Source organism: Apis florea, unplaced genomic scaffold (genome assembly GCF_048593485.1).
Source record: "Apis florea isolate Af1SG1 unplaced genomic scaffold, ASM4859348v1 contig_3078_pilon, whole genome shotgun sequence".
Taxonomy (NCBI): Eukaryota; Metazoa; Arthropoda; class Insecta; order Hymenoptera; family Apidae; genus Apis; species Apis florea.
In genome coordinates this window covers 833,513-856,732 of record NW_028256702.1, presented here as the reverse complement: position 1 = coordinate 856,732, position 23,220 = coordinate 833,513, and the positions used below count along the sequence as shown (strand labels likewise).

The 23,220-nt window shown below is 28.3% G+C and overlaps 2 protein-coding genes across 2 annotated transcripts; one reads left to right on the top strand and one right to left on the bottom strand.

The window, feature by feature from the left end:
* Nucleotides 1-970: 970 nt before the first annotated feature.
* On the top strand, nt 971-7,303 carry SmydA-5 (SET and MYND domain containing, arthropod-specific, member 5). Its single transcript, XM_003697081.4, has 5 exons — nt 971-1,233; nt 2,371-2,867; nt 3,860-4,237; nt 5,465-5,800; nt 6,788-7,303. Exons 2-5 carry the CDS (start codon nt 2,446-2,448, stop codon nt 7,092-7,094), a joined length of 1,443 nt encoding a protein of 480 aa, XP_003697129.2. The 5' UTR covers nt 971-1,233; nt 2,371-2,445; the 3' UTR covers nt 7,095-7,303.
* nord (neuron derived neurotrophic factor nord) lies at nt 7,153-22,808 on the bottom strand. Its single transcript, XM_003697127.4, has 7 exons — nt 22,275-22,808; nt 14,931-15,061; nt 13,899-14,208; nt 12,766-13,009; nt 11,200-11,433; nt 10,479-10,634; nt 7,153-9,957 (listed from the first exon to the last, which is right to left on the bottom strand). Exons 1-7 carry the CDS (start codon nt 22,562-22,564, stop codon nt 9,589-9,591), a joined length of 1,734 nt encoding a protein of 577 aa, XP_003697175.1. The 5' UTR covers nt 22,565-22,808; the 3' UTR covers nt 7,153-9,588.
* Nucleotides 22,809-23,220: the final 412 nt, after the last annotated feature.

Sequence of the window (23,220 nt, the reverse complement as noted above, 5' to 3'; positions counted from 1 at the left end):
ATATAAGTACTGTATAGAGATACGAATAGTTTTGCACTTTTGATTCATATATTTTTTACTGAAATTAAGTATAAGCGAAAAAATTTTATTCAAAATAATAAAAAACAAATATGCACGACCAAAAAACAACAAATCATATGATGGCCATGATCAGACATTTGTTAAGTCTTTGTAGCATGTAAACGTAAGTACATGTGTAATATTATACATGTGATTGAAGTACATCAATTATAATACTACTCTTTATGCAGTAAATTAAAATTGAATACATATTGAACTTTTCGCGAGATTTTATCAATAAGAAATTATATATAAAATGATTCACAATATTTATATTTGTTAAAAATAGAGCGTATTATTATTTAAATTTTCAAAAAAAATTTCTAATGTTATAATATCAAAAAACAATTAGCACAAAAATAGGAAAGAAATTATATATATTGATATTTGTAAATATGTGTATAATCATTGTTATATTCTACGAACATTTTATATTAAGTTATATGAAATTTTTTCAATATTGTTTTGTTATAAATACTTTTTATATATATATTTCTTTTTTTAATAAATAGATGCACATTCGATAAATGTAATATCATATAATATGATTACAATATAATTACAAATATCTAATTAAAACAAAGATTTGTAAATATAATATTTACAATTATTTTTAAAATTAATATCTATATGAAAGGTGCTAATATTAACATAAATAAAAATATATAAAAATATTATAACAATATGCTTCATAATACATTCTTTCTATAATATTCATTCTCTATATGAAACGTACATGAACGTACATTTTTCTATTGATAAATATTTTCTTTTCTTTTTTTTTCTTTTTTTTTTTTCCATGAAATATATCATCATGTAATATTTTTGAAATAACAAATAATATTATATTGAATAATCTCATATAGTTTTGTCAGAAATAGGTATGTCTACGTAAGTATACTGTTCCTATAATTAAACTACCAGTTTAGACTGTCGTCGTTTCAGAGTTGTAATACCGAGGTTTAGTGATATTGCTAGTTTCATTGTTTTATATATTAATTTTTTATTTTCGTTTAAAAATTAAAAAATTAATAAAATATTTAACACAAATCAATATGTGCTATACTTCTCTTAATTTTATTTTTATTATTTCTATATTGTTAATTTATTATACCTATTGACATGTACAATAAATTTCTTTGAAATTTTAAAGAAATTTCGATTTAGAAATAGGTAAGTTTTTAGTACATTTTGTCAAATAATATAATATATATACACAATTATTTAAAAAAATACAAATATTCGTGATTTAGTGAATTTATTATTACATATATCTAATGGGATAATAATTTTAATAATTTTTTTATTTTTTAATTTTTAATTTTAATAAATAAATTTTTAATAAATTTCAAAAATTAAAATAAAAATGTGATAATAATTTAGTTTTAATTATCGTCTACGAGTTTCAAAAATTGCAAAATCTTTATAATTAAAAAATTCGTTTTTTCAAATAGTTTAATTTTTAAATCATAAGAAAATGTAAAATATATGATTAAAAAGATTTTTTTTTCAATAGAAAGACTACAATAATTAACTTGAATAGTGATATTTAAAATTAGTAAATTATAACAAATTATATATTTAATTTATAAGTAATTTAAAAATATACAATTAGTAAGTTTTCTTTAATAAAAAATTTTAGTTTCAAAATTGATAAAAAAAAATAATAATTGTGAATATTTATTGTTTTGGTAAAAAGATAATAAAATATACAAAATGTTCGAAATATGTATAAAATTTGAAACGTAATTTAGATTAAAACGACAGACAGAAAAAATATCGGTTAAATTTTATTTATTAACTTATAAGCAATTTAGTTTTACTTTATATGAAGCGAGACGAAAGCTATCTCATTTTTATATTTATTTTAGTGTCTAAAAATCACTTTTTAGATTTTCTACTTACTTCGCTCGAACACTTTATATAAAATTTTTATTTATTAATTTTTTACTAACTTTTTAATAAAATTTTTTTCATTAATTTTGTAACATTAATATTGTTATTTCAAATCAATAACCTAAATATTAAAACTAGCAAACATATTTTTACATATATGTATATATTAAGCACTGCTGCTCAAATATTTTAGGAAACACTTATTTTTCAATAAAATTATTAATATATCAACATCTTATATTTTTTTAATCGTGTAAATTCTTTTACGTATTTTAATCGTTATTTAATGTTTTCAATTATAGAGCGAATACAATAATTATTCTTAAATTTTTGAACAGAAGTGTAAAATAATTTGCTTTATTTTGTTCCGAAATTTGTTTTTAAATATCAATTTTTTTTACTTCTTTATCTAAGAGATAATATTGACAGAGAAGAAACAAAAGATTTAATTTTAAAGCTACGATCAAAATGTTCAATAAATGAGAAAACATGGAATCACAAATGGAAGGTATTTGTCCAATTTGTAATCAACGTGCAACGTTGAAATGTAGCGGTTGCAAGCAACAATTTTATTGTAAAAAAGAGCATCAGCGAGTGGATTGGCCTCGACACAAGTTGATTTGCCAAGCGTGGGAGATTCGTGAGAACTCCGAACTCGGACGACATTTATTGGCCTCAAGGGATTTGAATCCAGGTGACGTGATCCTGTCTGAATCGCCTTTGGCTTGGGGACCATCGATACATTCGGATCAAAGACTTTGCGTTGGTTGTGGAAAACAATGCAAGAGTGCCAATACAAGATGCACGAAATGTCTTTGGCCTGCGTGCGCTGTAGATTGTTCTGGTCTTACAGATAAAAATAGACACGATTTGGAATGTTCTTTTCTTATAAAAGCGAAGATCATTCCAAGGTTTGTAATATTGTGTGATGAAACACAAAAGATGGATGCATTTGAAAAATAATATCCTCCACCCCTTTATCTAGCATTTCGAAATGAAAATTGAAATTTTTATTTTTATTTTTTTTTTTTTTTTTACGATATTTTTTTACTAATATATATTATATATTTATATGAAAATATGTTAATTCGATATATTAGCCAGTCAGTGGAAATTATATTTTTTAAAAATCATAGTACAAGAATTTCTTTATTATTTAAACTTTTAATTGATAAATCGTTCAATTATTTCAGTATTTTAGCAGTGATTTAATCAATTTGTTAATTGAAATTTGAGAAAAGAAAATTTTTGAATTATGTGAATCATTTTTAATCTGATTTCATTTTTAATGATTGGTTTCTAAATTCTCTGTATATTAATTTACAAGAAAAAAAAAGTAATAATTACATGAAATTTTTTTATGCATGCAATTATGTATGAAATGTTCTTTTATGGTCACGTTAAGTAACCTTCTTTTCTTTTTTATATAATCTAATTATCATTAATAAAGCCCAATAAATATTTATTAACATAGTTCTATATTTTATTTGTTTTTTTTATAATGTTTTTGCTTGTTTTCTAATTTGTAAAAAAAAATTGTAGCACAAAATAATAATTTTGTAATTTATAATCTAACTTAATTACAAACATTTAATTAATTATCATTCTCATTTTCATTTTCATTGATTTAAAGAATTGTTTTATAACTAACAAAAATTATAATATAGTTAATTCTAAAAAAAAAAAAAAAAAAAGAATACAATTCATAGTATCAATAGTAATATCAAATTAATATATATATATATGTTATAATATAATTTAATTTTTTTTCTCTTTCATTTCGAAAATATAACTCTATTTAATTGCGTGAAAGATATTGTACATATTTATTTATCTACTTTATTCAGAATTCAATTTATAATTGATGTTACTTATTTCTTTTTATCTTTTTTTTTTTTTTTAGATGCGACGTTCTTTTGGTAATACGTATGTTAATATTATGGCGTAAGAAATCGAAACATTGGAATTCTATACAAAAATTACAAAGCCACGAAGATTCTCGTGGCCCAGGAACGAGCGCATACGAAGAAACGATGAATATATATTACCATATTCAACGTCTTTTACCAGATAATTCCTCTACCAAGGACATAGTAAGCAAAATATGCGGTTTAATAGATGTAAACGCATTGGAAACAGTACCACCTGAGGGTTGTGTTGCAATTTATGAAACAGCGTGTCTTTTGGAACATTCTTGTCTGGCTAACACGAGACACAGTTTTACAATCGACGATAAGGGTAGACCTCGAATCACAGTGAAAGCTGTGTGTTCTATACAAAAGTAAATATACGTTTCTCTCGCATAAAAGCCATATATATATATATATATTTTTGTAATTTTTAATATTTTTAAAGATACACAGAGTGAAATATGTTTGGAAGATCGATTCTAGAGGCCAAAGCAAATAAAAATGTCGATTGAGAATAAAATTTTAAATTATAAGTAATTTCATGTTAGAAGACGAAGGAAGACGAATATATAGTATAACGAAGAAGAATAAAACTTTATTTATGTTTAATGCAAACTTCAAATGCTTACGTAATAAATAAACTTTAGTTAACATTTTTATATATCAATCTTTGTGTTTGTTTTCGCTTCTAGAATCAATCTTCCAAAAATTTCACAAATATATCATTATAAATACGTATTTTTAAGGATAAAATTTTCTAGACATAGATCATAAATATATAAATTGTTGCATATGAAACGAACGATTTTACGAAACATATTACTTATTTATTTGAAACTATCAATTGACTTTTTTGCAAGTTTACTTTATTATAAAATACAGATCGTATATTTGAAAGATATACATATTACATATTTCTTGTATATAACATTCAATCTCAGAATGTACTAAATATATAAAACAATATGCGATCATATTTTAAAAGTATGTTTTAAAGTTAGTTTAAGAATAGAATGTAACTTCCTTTTTGAATAATGAACATTATAGATATATTTCTTGGTTTAAAGAGACTGGTCTCTTTCTATAGCAAAATGTATTTCATAAATTATTATAATTTATCAGTATAGATTGTATACAGACTGTTCTATTTTAATTTTCCAGAAATATCTCGTTTTTGAAAGTATACGTTTCAGACAAAAAGTTACAATTTTAACGATTCAAGAATGATTTATATTTTTTTCTTATTATATTTTTTGTCGTAATATATTTTTTCGTATTCAAATATTTTTCAAAATTTATTTATCCTGATATGATATAAAAAGAAATACTCTGTATATTGTTGTTATAATAATTCGTCGAAATTTATTCCTTTTACAAATATTTAATGTTTATTATTACACTATAAATATAAATTACAATAAATTTTCACGATTAATATTTTTTAAAATTTATTAGCACTTTCTAAACAAATAAAATAATAAAACGTCCTCTTGAACTTCGATCACGTATTTTCTTTATTCAAATATTATTCGTTTTTTATTTATGTTTAAGAATATTTATATACATGATATATACGTATATTTATTACACATGTACAGGGGGGACCATCTAAGTACAATGTATACGCACGCACTTTGGGCAACAAGGGCACGAAGATCTCATCTTTTAGAGACAAAATATTTTTCTTGTCACTGTAAACGATGCGCGGATCCAACGGAATTGGGCACCCATCTTGGAACGTTAAAATGCCCCCAAGACGATGGCTTTATTTCATCTAAAAATCCATTGGACTTTGATTCAGAATGGGGATGCGATTCGTGCCCTGGAACTCTTACCGCATCGGAAATGATGCAATTCATTGGAAAATTGGAGGAAGATGTTGATGACGTTATGTGTTCAGCGCAAAAGGATAAATTGGTTAATCTTTTATCACGGTAAAGATTTTTATTTTTTTATATTTAAATCGAATAACGAAAACAATATCATTCTTAATATATAGGATATCTTTTTAAAATATAATAATGGTTAAAATTATCATTTTGTTTTTTTGTTTTATTTTTATTTTAATATTTACAATGATTAATATAAATTATCGCTTTGCTTTATTTTCAAATATTCTCAATAATTGATTTAAATTAGAGAAAAGAGTCGAGCAACCGTTCTAAGTTTTTTTTATTATATTTTGAATTAAAAATAAAAATTTATAATATAAATAGAACTTTAAAAAGAGTTATAATTTGTAGATCATAATATGTTGTATATATAAAAAAAAATTAAAGATTTAGTGTTCTTTTTACAAAGGTATGTATATTAGGAATAGACTAGAAATATCGTGATAGAACAAAATCATTTAGTTTAAAACAACTTTAAAATATTTTGATTATAATTTTTTTTGGAATGCAAATATATTTGAGAATATCCAGAGTTATTTTTCATTAAAACTGCGACGAGAATAAAAGTTATTATTGAATAATTAGTGTTCTCTCAAGGTAGTGTTTATTTTTTATTAAAAATACCAGAACTCTCGAGAGTTTCACTCTCAAATATTCTTGTAAAATATTAACCAGAATCTGTATGCAATAAAAGCCTTAAAAACGGATCGAAAAAAAAAAGAAAAATGGAATAAACGATGTGGTTTCAAAATACGTACATATTTTATACAGAATTATTATTATTTCATTTTTCATTTCAAATAATGTGTTATACATTCCATGGAAGAAAATGAAAACTAGTTTTAATTCTCTCCCCCTGTTATTTTATCTTCTATTTTTATTTATTTTAAACATTTTCAATGGATAAAAAAATGCCTTTTCGAATAAACAAATTTCGTAAAAAAAAAAAAAAAAAAAAACAATTTATTTTGATTTTAAACAAGTTTCAAAGATCAAGATTGTAATTCAATAATAATTATACAATTTCAGGCTCACTAAATTGTTACATCCTGGACATCAACTGTGCATTACTGTCAGTCATTCATTGATTCAACTAATGCCCGCGGACAATCCTAAAAAATCTGAATTATGTAAACGTATTATAGAAACCACGGAAACATTGGATCCTTATGGTGCTAGATTGGCATTGTACACTGCAGTCGCGTTAAGAGAATTGTCTACTTGTCCCGGAGAGGATAGGAAACATCTTTTGTCAAAGGCACTATCGTTATTGCAATACGAGCCACAGTATTCGGCCGGTGAAAAGCTACGAATATTAATAGAATCCGAATTATAACAGTTTATATTATATTTATATTATAACTTTTAATAAAATGGTATATAATAATACAAAATTTTGAATTGTAAAAATTATTCATATTTCTGTTTATTATATTAAATTTATAATATGCATTTATGTTATAAAAACTATTTTTTATCATACTATCTTATCGCTATGATGTAAATGTAACATGACACAAGATTAAATACCCTTTCTGAGATGAACTTTTTCTATTTGACAATGGATGCGATATTACAATAATATGAAATACAATACTGTTTTTTCTTAGTTAAAATTTTCTATCTAGCATTAACTAATGTGAAAAGTTTTATCTTTTTTTTACAATGTTTTTTTAAAAATAAACGAGACACGATTATAAATAAGACCAAAAGACAAATAGAATTTTGATTTTGCTTTAGAAATAAAAGATTATGTAAAATGTTTCAAGATTTTTATAATATTTTTTATTTTAAAAACAGCTAGATAAAACATTTTAATTTAAAAGAACAGAATGAATTAAAGATTCTGCAGCAAAAGAAATGCAGATTTATTTTTGACAACTTTTCAGTCATTATTTTGTGTAATGTAAAGTTCTGGTTTAGGTGAAAAAATATTTCATTTCTGATTTTGGAATTTTGCTATTAAATATTGCAATTTGTACATATTTGCGTTTTAAATTTGAAAAATTTGTCTAAAACTAAAATGAATAATCAATTCAATTTGCTTATAATATAATAATGCTATGTTGTGTAAAAAAATATATTTTTTTTATTAATTTGTTATTTAATTATCGTTTTCTTTTTAATATTAAATCAAAGCAATTTCATAAAAAATTTTTTCAATTTTTAAAATTGGCGAAAATAAATTCGTATCACTCTTGCTATAGAATCCTCGAATTAAAGAAAAAAGTAAATTAAGTTTAATTTTCAAGATCAAATTTTATAATAGATAGCTTTATACCAAAAAATAAATTATAACAACTCTTCTTAATTCTTGTAAAAATTATTTTAGGATGTATTAGGATATATTATTTTTAAATAATAAAAGTTTTGAAAGGGTGAAATGAAATTTTGTCGTTAATGCAAAATAAACAATCGTAATATTAACGATTAATATAAAAGTGAATCGCAGTTATTAATTTACACAGTACACATATCATTAGCACCGTGCTATATAGTTCTATGATTCGTTTTTGCATGTCACATTTGGTTAAGGTAACATTTTATTTACAATGTGAATGTAAATTGTATCTACATCAAACGATATCGTTGAATGTGATTGTTCTTGTTGCAAAAATAAAAATAAAAAAATGTTCTTAAACTAAAAAGAAAAAAAAAAAAAAAAGATATAAATTTCAAATAAACGTTATTATTGGGTTACAGCTTGTAAATCTAGACTAGATTTAGCCTCGAAATGGAGTAACGGTTTTTCCATGATAAAAAGAAAAAAAAAAAAAAAAAGTTCTTTTACAATAAAACGGATATTAAACGTATTGATTCGCTTAGTATAGATAAATATTATTTTCGGATATAAATATTATTCGGAATAATTTTAAAATGAACTATAAACAGATGAATTTAATTTTTAATGATTAATAAAAACGATGAAATGAAAGCATTTTAATAATCTGTAGAATTTGATGGTGCATCAATCGATATTTGTATCATGAATTGTTTAAATGAATTCGTTAATAAACTTTCGAATCAGAGAGAATTATCAAAAATAAAAAGTATCTTTGTTATTATATACATATATAATATTTCCTTAGGTAATAATTCTCTTCATTAGGTAACATTAGGAATTTTTTTTATCTGTTTGCGACCGATGTCAATCAACTGGAGTATATTTAGTGAAGTGAAAAAGCACGTTTTAAGTAAAATGCATTTAAACAGTAAAATCTTATGCGAGTAATACTTAGCGAGATTCTTTAGAGATCCCAAGAGGAATAAGTCAGACGTTTTACAAATAAATATTTCGAAGTAATTTCTATCTTATAAAATTTTTCTTAGGTTTAAAAAAAATGTTAAAAAAAATTTTTTTTCTCATTCACTTTTCATAACGAAAAATATTTAATACAATCATTTAATTTTCATCTTAATACACAAAGTGTTGGAAATACCTGAAATATTTGAAACTATTTGTATTAAAAAATTGTATATAAAAATCCATAAAGAACCCTAAACATTTTGAATTTTTACACAAAATTGTGGGATTCTAAAGGTTGTAAGATTTGAACTGATGTTAAATCGAAAATTTTTTTTCCTTTTACATTTTATCCTAATGCACGAAAGAGTTACCCATTTATCGAAAGACAAACATTAATAAATAAGTAATTCTTTGATTTTCTTTTTTTTTTTTTTTTAATGCATTCATCCCGAAAAAGGAAAAATATTAAAAATGTTAAAAATGGCGAATACGAAAGATCTAAAATATGTAGTGTAACGATTTAGTGAACTATTCGTTTTTTTCAAAGATCATCCTATTTTCTTCGATGAGAATCGAATTATTATCAAGGTAGACAGGAACGTCGAGTGCGTACGGTTAACAAAGGGTAAGACAAAGATTGTCCTTTTAATTGGGCTGTGATTTGTAAGAGATAAGCTTTTCCTGGTTGCAACCTCTTAAGGGTGAATGGAAGCGCTCGATCTTTCGGTGGATTTTCTTTCTCCTCGCAGATCTCGAAAGTGTATTCGGAACGTCGCCGACGATGAAGGCCACATTGGTCTGGAATAGTTGTCATGCTGGCCAAAGACGAGCCGCTCTTTAATTCTCGCACTAGGATGCAATACTTGGCAGAACCTGCTGATTCCACCCCTACTGTCACCTCGTGGCAAGTTCTTAGGGATCCGTACTCACGTGGCACGCTTCTCGTAGGAATCTAAACAAGATTTTCAGCTCTTCTTAAAGGGAATATATATCTTTGTAATTCTGAAGTTTAGATATGTTTGTTTCTTGATATCGTTGATATTTTCTATAAATAGATCTAATTTTAAGATTATTTTTAATAATAATATATTGAACATATATAATTAAATAATAGATATTTCATTAGAGATTAATAAAATTGTGTCAGAAATCAAATTTTTATTATTATTCAGAAATATTTTTATTTTTTCTTCTAGAATGTATTAAAAAGTATTATCACAATTTTGACATGAAAGAGAAAATTTCTTTTTTACGCATACAAGAACATAGAAGAAAATAAAAAATAGAAGAAGAATAAAAAGAATCAGCATTGTTAAGACAATTGTTGTTCTTAAAATAATTGTGTTAAATTTTTATTGCAATACACTGATGATCCGTTGCTAAATTTTATATACATATTTTCATTAAAATTAAACATAATTTTACGCTTTTAAAATGGATTTTATTCAGTCGTATCAATTTGTATGAACATACCTGTGGATATATGGCAGACGATTCTTGGGTAGCTAGTACTTTAATGGCAGATACTCGTACTAATTCTTGTGGCGTAGCGGATATCCGTAATGTGTATCCTTTCCCTGAAGTTAAAGGTGGTACCCTTAATGATGCATATCCTATTACCTCCTTTTCCTACAAATGTAAATCTTCTATAACATTGACATCTAACATCGACGACTTTTCGTGTGAAATCATACTTAATAAAAAGAAACGAAATATTTCTCAAAAACATAAATAGATATATAAGAGCGATGAATTAATAATTCTAGAAATTAATTTGCAAACTTTAGTTTCTAATTTTTAAGATTATTATTATTATTATTATATTTATACCATTTTCAAAATAAAATTTTGAATATAAATTCAATTAATTATACAATTTTGTTATTTCCGGAAAAATGATTATTTCTACATGCTTTTAAAATTTTTTTACTTTAAAGTTATAAAAATTATAAAACATAAGAATATGCTGGAGAATTAATGGATTCGATTACAGATAAATAAGATCTTAAATACCTGACATTTTTGCTTAACGAAATTGTGATTATTATTCGAAAATTTAATACAAATTTAAACGAATAATTAACATTACATAAACGTTATTAAAGCTTTTTTAAAATAAAAATTGATTTTTTTATTTTCTTCTAACTAAGGCCTGTAAATATATATTAATTATAATTGGAACATGGTTTATTACCCTTAAAATTCCTGGAGCACTTAATTTTGCTCTAACGATGCCGCCACCGCAAGGAAGAATATAAAAGGTACTCGAAGTATTTGCCGGAGGACGATAAAAGAAATTGACGAATCCATCGGTTTTACGCAAATTGGCTGTGCTATAATGCCCAGTGCGCAGTCTTAACTCCGATGTTTTCCGAAATTTTATAGCATCAGTCGCTATACGATTCGATACATTATTTCGTGTATTTACCTTCAACACAGAAAAAAAAATAATGATTAATAATAATAAATAATTTTATGAATTCCTTTCAGGTTATAGAATATGATGGTCGAGTGAAAAGTGAAGAGTATAAATAAATCAAAATTTATCTAATTACGATTAAGATGTTTAGTGTTATCTTGAGTCAAAAATGAACCAATCATCGAATCTCAAAAGTGAATTAAATTATTTTTAAAATATATTAGGATAGAACAGGTTGAACAGATCATTCAAAAAATATAACCATATTAAGTTCAGAGAGATATTATAATTGTAATTATCCGATATTAAAATATTATTAATAATTTTGTTTTTATTTATCACAAAGTGTAGCAGTAATTTATTAATATATAACATATTACTTAGTAAAAGTTTTAAATATAATAATTATTGAGTTATTATATTACAAAGTCAAAGTGTTACTTTCAATCTTGCTTTATCCTAATAGGTAAAAAAAGAAATGCAATGATTTAAAAAGTAGTATAAATAAAAATTTTTGAAGAAACTTTATATTTCGTCTATTTATAATGAGAAAAAATAATTCATTAAGTTGGTGAGAAAATAATGTTGAGTTTTAGATACAGTTACTATACTATACTATAAATACGTATTATATATAGTTTTAATGTTATTTAAACTTTATGTAAATTATTATAAGATTATTATGTAGTCTACTAATAAATTTTGTTTATTTGTTACACGAATAATTTCATCATTAAATTAAAATGCACTCACACATAATATTTATTTCAACAACAAGAAAATATTTTCCATAGGAATATTTTCTTTAAACTCATATAAAACGTCAATGAATATATAATACCTTTGAAGATATTCGATTCTAAAACAAACGTAGAAATATAAAAATATTGATTAAGATTTATTTTATAAGCAATGGAATTTTATTAAACAAGATAGAAATGAGAATACTTCTATCTTTAAATTGTTTAATAAATACTCAATAAATAAGTTCCCAATCGACATTTTTTTATATCAATTTTTTTTTTTTGAATCTTTAGAATCTAGAATCTTCCAAGAGTATCTCATAAATATATAAATAATATAACATCCTGTATAATAATCATTGAAAATAGAAATATCTGTTACAACTACTTAATTGATTTTTAAATTCAGATGAGAATGGAATATTATCCCTCTCTATGAAATGAAATTATAAGAATCATTTCAACAGCATTTTCACATTTCAAATTATTAAAAATCCACATAACCTTCCCACCAGCTCAATACATCCAATTTACTCGAAGTCACATATTGCAAGCAATTATTATAAAATTTACTCCTCCCTATTTTGCAATTACTAACCACGTATAAGGTAAAATTGTACGTAGTGTCGTACTTCATCCTGTGAAGCGTCAATTTTGTTTGACGCACGCAATGAAGCCCTTCCGGAATGCCGCGGTGTTGCTGTTCCTTGGAAGCAGAGCTTCCTTTCGTCGGATGTGGGTGAACACGAAGAACGTTTTGCGCCGCACAAAGGGTCAAGGGGTGAGGCTGGGACCCCGACGTCACGGCAAGACAATAATGAGAGAGGTGGGGATCTATGTTGCTGTAAAAACAAATTTTTCTCGAATTTGCCCTCTGCTATAGCTAATTTTAAATTCTCTGAGAATCAAATTTAACAATGAATCAAAGAAAACTTGTCAAATAATTTGTTTTTGTTTAATTCAACATTTTATATTAATTTTATATAGGAAATTATTTAGAATTACGATTTTGACATTTGGTGAGGTAGAAAATCTCTTTAAATAATTGTTAAAAATATAATTAAAAAAAAAAAAATGAAAGCTAACTTCAGAGATTTGCTTCATATCTTAAATATTTATTTGTTAATTTATAGAACTCTATACGATATTTCTTTAAAAGTATGTAAAGATTTAAGAAGGTATTCTAAATATAATAGAAATATTTGAAATTATACAAAGATTAATATTGAATTTTATTAAATAATTTATTATTTAAACAATCTTAAAAACAATAAAAAATGAAATATTTAAAGTTATAAAATTTTAAGATTACAAGATATAAAATATTTAATTTGTGCTAAATTATTCTGCTTGGATCTCTAAAGATTAAAATATTCACATTCGAGAGTAATGCAGTGATTCTTTAGAGATTGTGATCACAAAAAAAAAAATTATAAAGAAGATTCTTTAAAAGACTGCTATTATTTTTCATAGACAAATTTTAATATTTTTTATTTTATATAATTGCACCACCATATTTCCTTCACCAGTTCAAAGATAATGTCTTTTATAATCATTCAACATATAATAAAAGATGTATTGATTTTTAAATTTTTTCTCAACTTACATAAAAAAAAAGAGGAGGTTATTAATTATTTATTAAAAGTAATATATACATATATTAATATATTAATTATTATTAATTAATTAATATATGTTAAAAAGAAAAAAGAAAAAAATTATTAACGATACCTTTTATTCCACGATATCGTAAGTCGACGCTTGCTTCTTCGTTGCTGAAATCTTAACGAACGACGACGATTTTCTTTTTCATTCACGTACAATTGGGGGATGTGGTTCAAGTTGCTTGACGTGGCGTACAAAAGCACCGTGCTTGGTAACAATTTTTCCAAACTGGCACCAGGGGGGTGCACGGATTTAATTTCGAACCAATAGAGGCCAGCGCGTGTCTTTGATATCGTGAAATTCTGATCCTCCGCACCTTCATACGAGAAAAGGGGGGAACCTGGCTTCAAACTCTTCACAGGCCATCGTGTTTGAGCTGTTGCATCGATTATATTTTGTTACGTGTATTATTTTAATTAGATTTACTAATTTGTTAAATTTCAAATTATTTCAATTTGTTAAATATTAAATATCGATCGATCAATATTTTTAGATAGAATCTATGTGATAAGCTTTAGTTTAAATATTTTTTCAAGAATAATTTATTATTTCTGATAATAATTTTGAATGTTCATAAATTTGATAAAAGATGTTTTTCTGCTATTTATTTTGGTAAATTTTGAAAAATAAAAATAAAATTTTAATCATACGTTTTTAATAAAAGCAATAAATTGTTGTTTATGTTCCGCTGTAATAATGTAATATCGAAAAATAATGGATTAAAATAATTAAAAAATTAAAAGATTAAAGTTAAAAGAGCATTTTCATATTTTATTACATGATTTATTTGAAAACTGTAATAATATCAAAAATATTTCTTCAATTTTAAATTTTTAACAATAATATTAAGGAATGTTAAATACATTATAGATGATTTGACATATAATTATATATTAATAACATATAATTACATATATAATTATATTTAAAATAAATTTTTATATTTGATGCAATTTTTTAAATTTTAAATTTTCTCACTCTTTTCTTGCCAATTAAATGCCTATTCGATATATAAATTACACGCTTTTCTCTCTTAAGAGAATTCGTTCGATTTTAAAATTTTTTATTAATATTTAGTACATTTTAACTCCTACATACATTTTGCTCCATCTGTCTCTTCAGCATTCTCTGGTGGTTCAACGTAACTGACGGTCCATGATATCGGTCCACTACAAGGGCTAACGAGTAACGTGAGAGGTGGTCCTTCACGTGGACTCAGGTAATAGAACCTGCAATAATTTTATCTGCATCCAGTATGATATTAATGTTCGATACGTATTAAACGTAACCAGACACGAAGCAATATTTTAAACAAAATTGATATGCAAAAAGTTTGTTTCATAGAGTGAAACAAATCTTGTTTTAATTATATTAATTTTCTTTTTTTCAAGAGATTAATATGATATGCAGATATTTTGTATATTTATATTCGTATAAAAAAAGATATTTCTTGATTATTTATATTAATTACTTAAAAGTAGAAAAAATGATTATGACATATATGTATGTAATAAGATATATATAATTAAAATATAAAATATTAAAATTCATTTATGTAAATTTTGTATATAGCAACATGATAAAAGATTGCTTTGCAGAAGAAAATATGAATTTTATTTTAGAGAAATTGATAATCATCTAAATTAATACGAATATGGTTTCTTTATTTATTTAAAAATTAATAATAAAAAGTCTCGAGTAAGTATTTTTAATTAAAATAAATAAAAAGTGAAAGATTTATCAAATTATATTCTTCAACCGTCGATCAAGATTTAAGAACGATCATTCGAAATCCATAAATCGAAGAGAAATAATAAATAAATTATTTCGTTTTATTAAATTTTGTATTAAAAAAAGATACGTAAATAATTATTAGACTATGATGCAACAATCGTATATTTTCTATTATCGACACGTATGATCATCCAATTTTTATTTATTTCTTCGAAAATGAGAAAAGATTAATTGTCATCATTTTATGAATGACGAACTGAAAAATGTAACATGTAAAGTGATATTAAGAAATCAGATACAATTACATAAATTATACGGCTTATATACAGATTTATTAAAGTAATTGTAAAAATAATGTTTAAATATAAATTTTTATCAAAATGATCGAAAATATCTTTTCTCCACATTTCTTTTCAGAAAGGTAATAAGTTGTTAAGTTCAATAAATTTTGCAAATTCTTTACTTTGAAATACTTAATAAAATAATATTATTATAATTTATCATAATTTCAATAATTAATTTGAATAATCTATTTTCATTACATATTTTAAAAATAAATAAAAAATAAAATTCTTCGTTTCATCATGATTTTATAAATGTTATCCTTTTATATAACATTGCATTAAACGAAAAGATAAAGTGTCAAATATGTGGATAAGTTGAAAATCAACTTTCTACTTTAATTTATTTGGTTTTGATGTAGTTTTAACAGTTTGCAACCGATCATTATCGAGTCGTAAAGTGATCGTTTCTCACACATCTCCACTGTTATAAGAAATGTGTTTTTTCTAATTCTTTGTCTCGATTTATTCCTGTTCCAATGAACTTGTCAATCTACTGTACGTTCTAACGGACAATTAACTTTTACAGAAACAAGATAAAATAATACAAGATATAATGTTATGCTAAATGAAAATAAAATTATGTTAGACAAAAAGGAATATAAGATGATGTTATTCGACCTGAAGAATTTTCAAAAATTAAAACAAAACCATCAAGTAGATCAATATTAAAAACTTTGTGTAACTTTGAGAGGAGAAAAATTAAGAAATTTTAAATAAAACAACAATTATAGTTTATTTTATTTTATAATAATTACACATTTAAAATGTTTATTCCACCCAATATTATTATAATAAACATGAGAAACAATTAGATTCATTTATTATATTAAAAAAAAATTCTTCAAACAATAAATTGAATCTTTTCAAACCAATTATATCAATTTCAACTAATTTACATACAGATGGACATGCACAAAGGATCTTCACTTCATTGAGACCCAAGTTTTTTTGCCACTTGTAAACAGAAACAGAAACTTTTACTTTTAAAAAACTTTTAAACGTTAAAAAAATCTATTCTACTCCAATATCTAGACCAAGAGAAACACCTCCATCTACCCCTCTATCTCTCCTACTACCCATCCCATCCCCCTTTCATCTCCTCCACTCACTCGACTGATCCACGTAATTACAACAATACGTAGAGACCCACCATCCACCCACGCTCGTGCCACACACACACACACACACACACACACGCGCGCGCGCGTATCAGGGGTGTACGTAAATCCCAGTTACCCGTTTTATATTTAGTCGTAATGTTTGATCGCGCAAAAGTCCCCCTTTCAAAAGATCGTACACCGAAGTTAAGTTTACGCCTTCTCCGCTTCTCTCTCTCTCCCTTTCTCTCCCTCCTCCGATCTGTCCCTCCCCTCCTCCGCCCCCAAAGTTTCGAAGACTCGTCCCGCGAGGAGAAGAAGAGCGTCGTCGGGACGCCGCACGTGCTCTTCGTTCACTGAGGCTGGCACTGAAAACGGCTATTGTAAAATTAGCGTCTACACACAATGCCGGCGTCGCGGCGTCTGGGGTCGCGCATCCACGACCCCCGCCGTCTAATTTTGGCGGCCCACGGTTTGTCCCACGGCAGACTCCACGGAATTGATTCTGTCATTCGGGCAGCGCCGCCGCGAGGCCGTCTACCGTGTTTTCGTGGAAATCCACACGCCGATCCACACAGAGGAGAGGGGCCCGCGACGCGTGGCATCGCGACGCCTCTTCCTCGCACGCGCGCGCCGAACCTTAGCCTAGACCCCACTTCCGAGGGGAACGTCGCGCGCGACCTTTCGCTCTCAGCCTCTCACGCGCTTACTCAGGGAAGAGGAGGAGGAGGAGGAGGAGGAGGAGGAGGGAACGGGCGACGAACCCCGGCGTGAATGGAGTTCCTGAGAAAGGAGTTTGATCGCGATCGCTTTTGCATCTTCGTTCCTTAGCACGGGTCTATATGCGGGACGAGGGGAGGGGAAATGATTTGGAATAGTTTCGATTGGTTAGGGATTTTTTTTGTAGGTTAGGAGGGATATTATTATTAGGAGGGCGTTGAGGTAGTTGGAGATAGTTTGTTAAAAATTCTATGAAATTAGAGAAATTATTCCATCTATGAAGTGTAACGATAATGTTTCTTTATACGTTAAGTAGAATGAAAGAATATTGGGGTATGGTATATAGTTGTTTTCAAATATATTGTTGTTATAATATCTTGAATATTTTGCTTGAATATTCGTTTGAAATATGTATTTCGTGTATAATGCCTATATCCTCGCCGTCAGCTAATGGAATTTGTATTGCTTGGCTATTTCTATTGTTAAACGTCGACGGATGCGTCTATAACGTTAGAACACTGGTTCCTTCGCTTATTTCGAATCGTGGCCCCCTTTCGTAACAACAAATAGCTTCCAAATTGTGTCCTCATTTACAAAAAGCAATAATGAAAGCAGTGTCAAAGCATAATAAAGCATTGCAACATAATTGAACAAATAAAAATATTCCTCTCGAACATAATTAATTTAAAAGAAAGTAATGGCAAAGTGATAACACGTTTCGATAATGAATCGTGATTCACAAATTTTAACCAAACGATAAACAATGAGTTGGGAATAATAACGAAATTAAGAAGTTTTGACTTTAAGAATTTTTCTGTCAGAAGAATATTATTCAGAAAATTTATTATCTCTGAATCTTTTCAAAATTTAAACATGCTTAATAACAATTACAAAAGATTAAAGGATAATTTCGTATACTCGTTACTTATATTTAGATATTAAAACGATCATTCTTCTATATGTTTGAGCGATTTGTGTGTAATTGCACGTAATTATAATATTATTCATTTCTTACTTCTGAAACAAGATCATTTTTAGCAAAAGGATTATTAAATTGAAGACTGGAACTCCAACAAATTATAAAGATTCTTCTTGTAACAAATAACAATTAACGTGTACGAATAAATTAATAAATATCATTTTATAAATTGTATCATAGATTTTATTTTCTTATGAATATTAACCAGCCCGTTCTTCTCTCCTGCATATCATGTATTATAATTTGAATTTCATATATTCCGAAAAATTTTAAGCGACTTGATAACAATTTAAATAATAATTATACACAAATATATTAATAAAGAAATTTGAATTATTTATATACAACTGTTTACTTTAAGACGTAACACGTCATAAATTTCACTGTATGCAATAATCAAGATTTAAATCGTTAAAAAACCTTTTCAGAATTTTTTATTTCTCACGTCTTTGAGATAATTAAAAAAAAAAACACTATTTAAAATCCCTCTCCTGTACGTTAACTGACCTATCAAAAAGTTAAATATACGCGTGTTAAGTTCAAGTTTAACGTGCAACCTAGCGTTTCAATCTTTGAAGCAATTGTGCAATTAGACTTGCGTACGAGTTTCGCGGAAACCATCTGATAGCAGGACTTTATGACGCGTAGCGTCGCGACGCATCGGACCATTAAAACCACGCGGGTGGATCCGTTGCAACAAGGTGGAGTTTGACGACAATACCTGCTCGACAAAATGACGCACATCTGCGAGTTTTAATCCCTTCGAGAAGAAAATTGTGCGCGTAAAAGGAAATAATCGATCGAGCAAAGATTTTCCTCTCGTAGAAATTTCAGTGAAGTTAATAGAATTAATAGAATCTGAGCGAATGATATTATTAATTAATATCTTTGTTATGTAAGAATGTTAATTTTTCTACAATAATTGGTTAATTATTTAAATTCTATCATTTTCTGCTTTTGTGTGTAAGTTCAATTCGTTCGTATTAACGACGAGTTTATTAGATGCACTTTGTGATGAGATGAAGATCAGATTTTACGATGAAGATTCGTTTCTTATATATTCATACGTTATATAAATCTACGAAGAATACTTCGCTTTTTCTCCTAATTTCCATGGAGGACAATGATTAAGTGATTAATTTACAGGGAAGTTCACATAATACGAAGTTCACTAAAGTATGACTAACTAGATTGCAAAGTTCACACAATGTACAAATACGTTAATTATGTTAAGTGCATGCTGTTACAACGTATAATAATACGAAGAACTATAAATTTAACTAATTTAGTTTTAACTAAGATTAACCAATTAATCATGTCAATATATATATATATAAAAGTTTAATTTTTAATGCTCTATCCATCGTGAAAAATGTCTCTAGATAAAATTCTTGAACTAAAAGTTCATCGACAATTTTTCTTCTCGTAATAAACTCGGAGTAGAAAGTATATATTCAAGTATATATTAAGCTCATTATTTTATATAATTAATAAAGAATTGATTTAACAATTTGTTAATACCAATACATCGAGCAATAACATTTTTCGTCTCTCGCAAATCTGTATTTTGAATCGATGAAAGAAGAAAGAATAAGTGCCAAATAAATGATGTAACGAATGGATGCAACGATAATGATAATTTGCTTCGTTTTAATTTTTCCATCCGTGTAAATGATCATCGATCACTTGTGCGAATCATTATATCATCCGCCAATAATTCGAATCAAATTGCATTTGTAAAATCCGTGCTACAGTTGATGAAACGTGGTACGGGGTTCGTGACGTTCTCGTATAAACGTTCAAAGTTCCATGGGCCTGGGTACACGTGCATCGAATAAACAAGCTATGTAACCCAAACGAAATTCGCACGAATTGTTTCTATGGTTCGGCGAAAAGTGAATGCACCTTTCTTACGGTTTCGTTTATCTTTAGATCAAAGTTTAACTCGATCGAGAAAAAAACGTCACTGAGCTTCACCGATCCTTCTTCTTCTTACAGCTGAAATTATCTACACCGTCTAACAATGCGAATTTTAAAGCCAAAATTCTACAACTCGATTCTGATCAATACATAATTTTGATCTTACCCTTTGAATAAGATAATTTCAGATTAACGATCTCACGGCATCCTTCGACTCTCACCTCGAGTTTTACTCGATCGAGAGAAAAATCAATCACGATCGATTGAAATTTCTTTCCAAAAATTTCGAAATTCCTCTCAATTCGTCTCGATACGATTGAACGTAGGCGCGCGAATAATAATATTAAGCGTGTGTTTCAGATCAATGGTTTCACTTGGAGTAAAGCGGTCTCAGTTTCCAATTGTTTTTTCGTACACGAGCGAATTGTTGCATAGATGGACTGGTGGTGGTTTCTAAGATACATTAGTCATTCTAGCATATCCCGATACTTGATAGTCAGAGGTGTAATACGTTCTCGGTAATGTAATCTACAGGTATCCACTATATACGTTTCTATTATATCGCCCGGCCAAAGGATTTGGCATTCCAAGCGAATTGGATTGGTAACGCAATCCGTGTTACTTCGATGATAAAATAGTTCGTTCCAACGAGAGGAAACAGAGATGGAATTTTGCTATTTTCAAAATAGGGGGAGGGGGAGGAAAAATCGCGTACAGACGAAGGAAACGTGCTTTTATTTCCATCATTATACATTATATATTTATAGACACAACAGTTCAATTACAATATTACTACTGTTACGTCTTATGTAATTATGCAATTATTATTTTTCTTTTTTTTCTTTTTTTTTTTCAATCGAGTACACGGATAATTTGCGAAATAAATCAAATAAATGGATAAACACAGGATGTTCACGATATTGCAAACCAACGTGGAAGTAAGAAGACGAAGAAGAATACAATTTTGCAGTTTTCTCTTATAATCAACTTAATAGCGTGCATTAACCTTTTTTTTTTTTTTTTGTTTTGTATTCTTTGATCACGAGATGATCTTTAATCTTTTTAAAGGAATGCCACGTACGTTCCACCTCTCCCGCCCCTCCCTCCTCCTCGTATTTGATAGCTCGTTACGACGAATTCGTTCATTCATGCACAATCCGATCTTCAGAATTTTCCTATATACGAAGAAGAAACGAAAGGATCGATGTTTCAATTTTCTCTCTAACACGTTTATCGCGTATATCAAAATTTCCGCTTTCATCGAGTAGTAGTTGTAATACGAATAATAATCATTCGTTTTATGAAATTGAAACTCTTTGCGAAAGTTCTTTATAAAAACTTTATCTTTCCTGATTAATAAGCAAATACTCGTAAACAACGGAAAGTACGGAAATACATTGAAATAATTCGCCACAAACAAGAATATTTACGACTTGAAAATTACAGAAGGAACGTTTGCCAAGAACTATCGGTTCTCGAAAAACGAGTAAAATTTCTTATTAAAATTTTACCCATTCCATCATTCCGCCCGCCCTTTTTACATCAGAGAAATCCTTACATCTCGTTAAATAAAAATCTCGAACGAGAGTTATTTCGAGCGAAAGGGGGAGGGGGGAAAAAAGAAGGAGGGTCGAATGCAAATACTCACTGAGACACGTTGCCGGGTCGAAGGGTGGCCGGTATCTGGTACTCGGGGTGGAGCACGCCGGTCCTGTTGAACTCCTGCACCCTCGTCGGTTTCTCGCCGCCGAAAGGCCTCGGGCTGCCGATCGTCTTGCCGTACCCCTGCTGCTGCTGTTGCTGCTGGGACAACTGGTGTAGCTGGCGCAGCTGCAACTGTTGCTGGGACAGCGTCTCGCAGAAAGCGCAACCGGTGGCCTGCCGCGCGTACACTGGCACGAACACGAGGAGGAAGAAGCGGAGCGACGCGTGACGCATCGTCTCGGCCGATGATTCCCTTCTTCTTCTTCTTCTTCTTCTTCTTCTTGCTTCTGGGAGAGAGAGAGAGAGAGAGAAGGAGAGAGAACAATTTGGCGGCTTGGATGGAAAGGGCGACGGCGACGCCGCGACGTCCGTCGTCCAGTGGCGAACGAGTTCGACTGTGTGGCTGCCGAACGGTAGACGACGATGCGAGCGAGGCTGCCGCCGCCGGCTTGGGAAACCACGCTGAGACGAAACGAAATAACCCCTCTTCTCGCTTCCTACCGAGGCGGCGACTTCGTGTTTGCCCCATCTTCTGGAAGGAACCCTCTCCCCCCTCCTCTCCCTCTTTCTCTCCCTCCCTCCTCCTCCTCCTCGTCCTTGCCTCCTTTCCCTTGCTCTCGCAACCCTGCTCTCGTAAGTAAGTAAGCCCGGCCCGGTCTTAGTTAGTGTGTTGTGCACTCGTTACGCTCTCGCCTCCGTGGAGATAGCGTGGACAGAGAGAGAGAGAGAGATGAAGAGAGCACGTGTTGTGTATGTACACACGTATGTGTATGTGTATATACAACGAGCTAGCGTCATACGCGGGTGACCCTGATCCGCAGGAATTTCGGGAGGAGGGGGTTCCGCCAATTTGTCCACCGAGATTAACAGGAAGTCCGTCGGGGGAGGGG

Coding starts and splice junctions, on each gene's coding strand:
- SmydA-5 (XM_003697081.4), top strand. CDS start 2,446: ATGGAATCACAAATGGAAGGTATTTGTCCAATTTGTAATCAACGTGCA. Junction 2,868..3,859: donor AAAGCGAAGATCATTCCAAG/GTTTGTAATATT, acceptor TTTTTTTTTTAG/ATGCGACGTTCTTTTGGTAA. Junction 5,801..6,787: donor TTGGTTAATCTTTTATCACG/GTAAAGATTTTT, acceptor ATACAATTTCAG/GCTCACTAAATTGTTACATC.
- nord (XM_003697127.4), bottom strand. CDS start 22,564: ATGCGTCACGCGTCGCTCCGCTTCTTCCTCCTCGTGTTCGTGCCAGTG. Junction 15,062..22,274: donor CGACCCGGCAACGTGTCTCA/GTGAGTATTTGC, acceptor AAATTATTGCAG/GTTCTATTACCTGAGTCCAC. Junction 10,635..11,199: donor GTGCTCCAGGAATTTTAAGG/GTAATAAACCAT, acceptor TTACATTTGTAG/GAAAAGGAGGTAATAGGATA.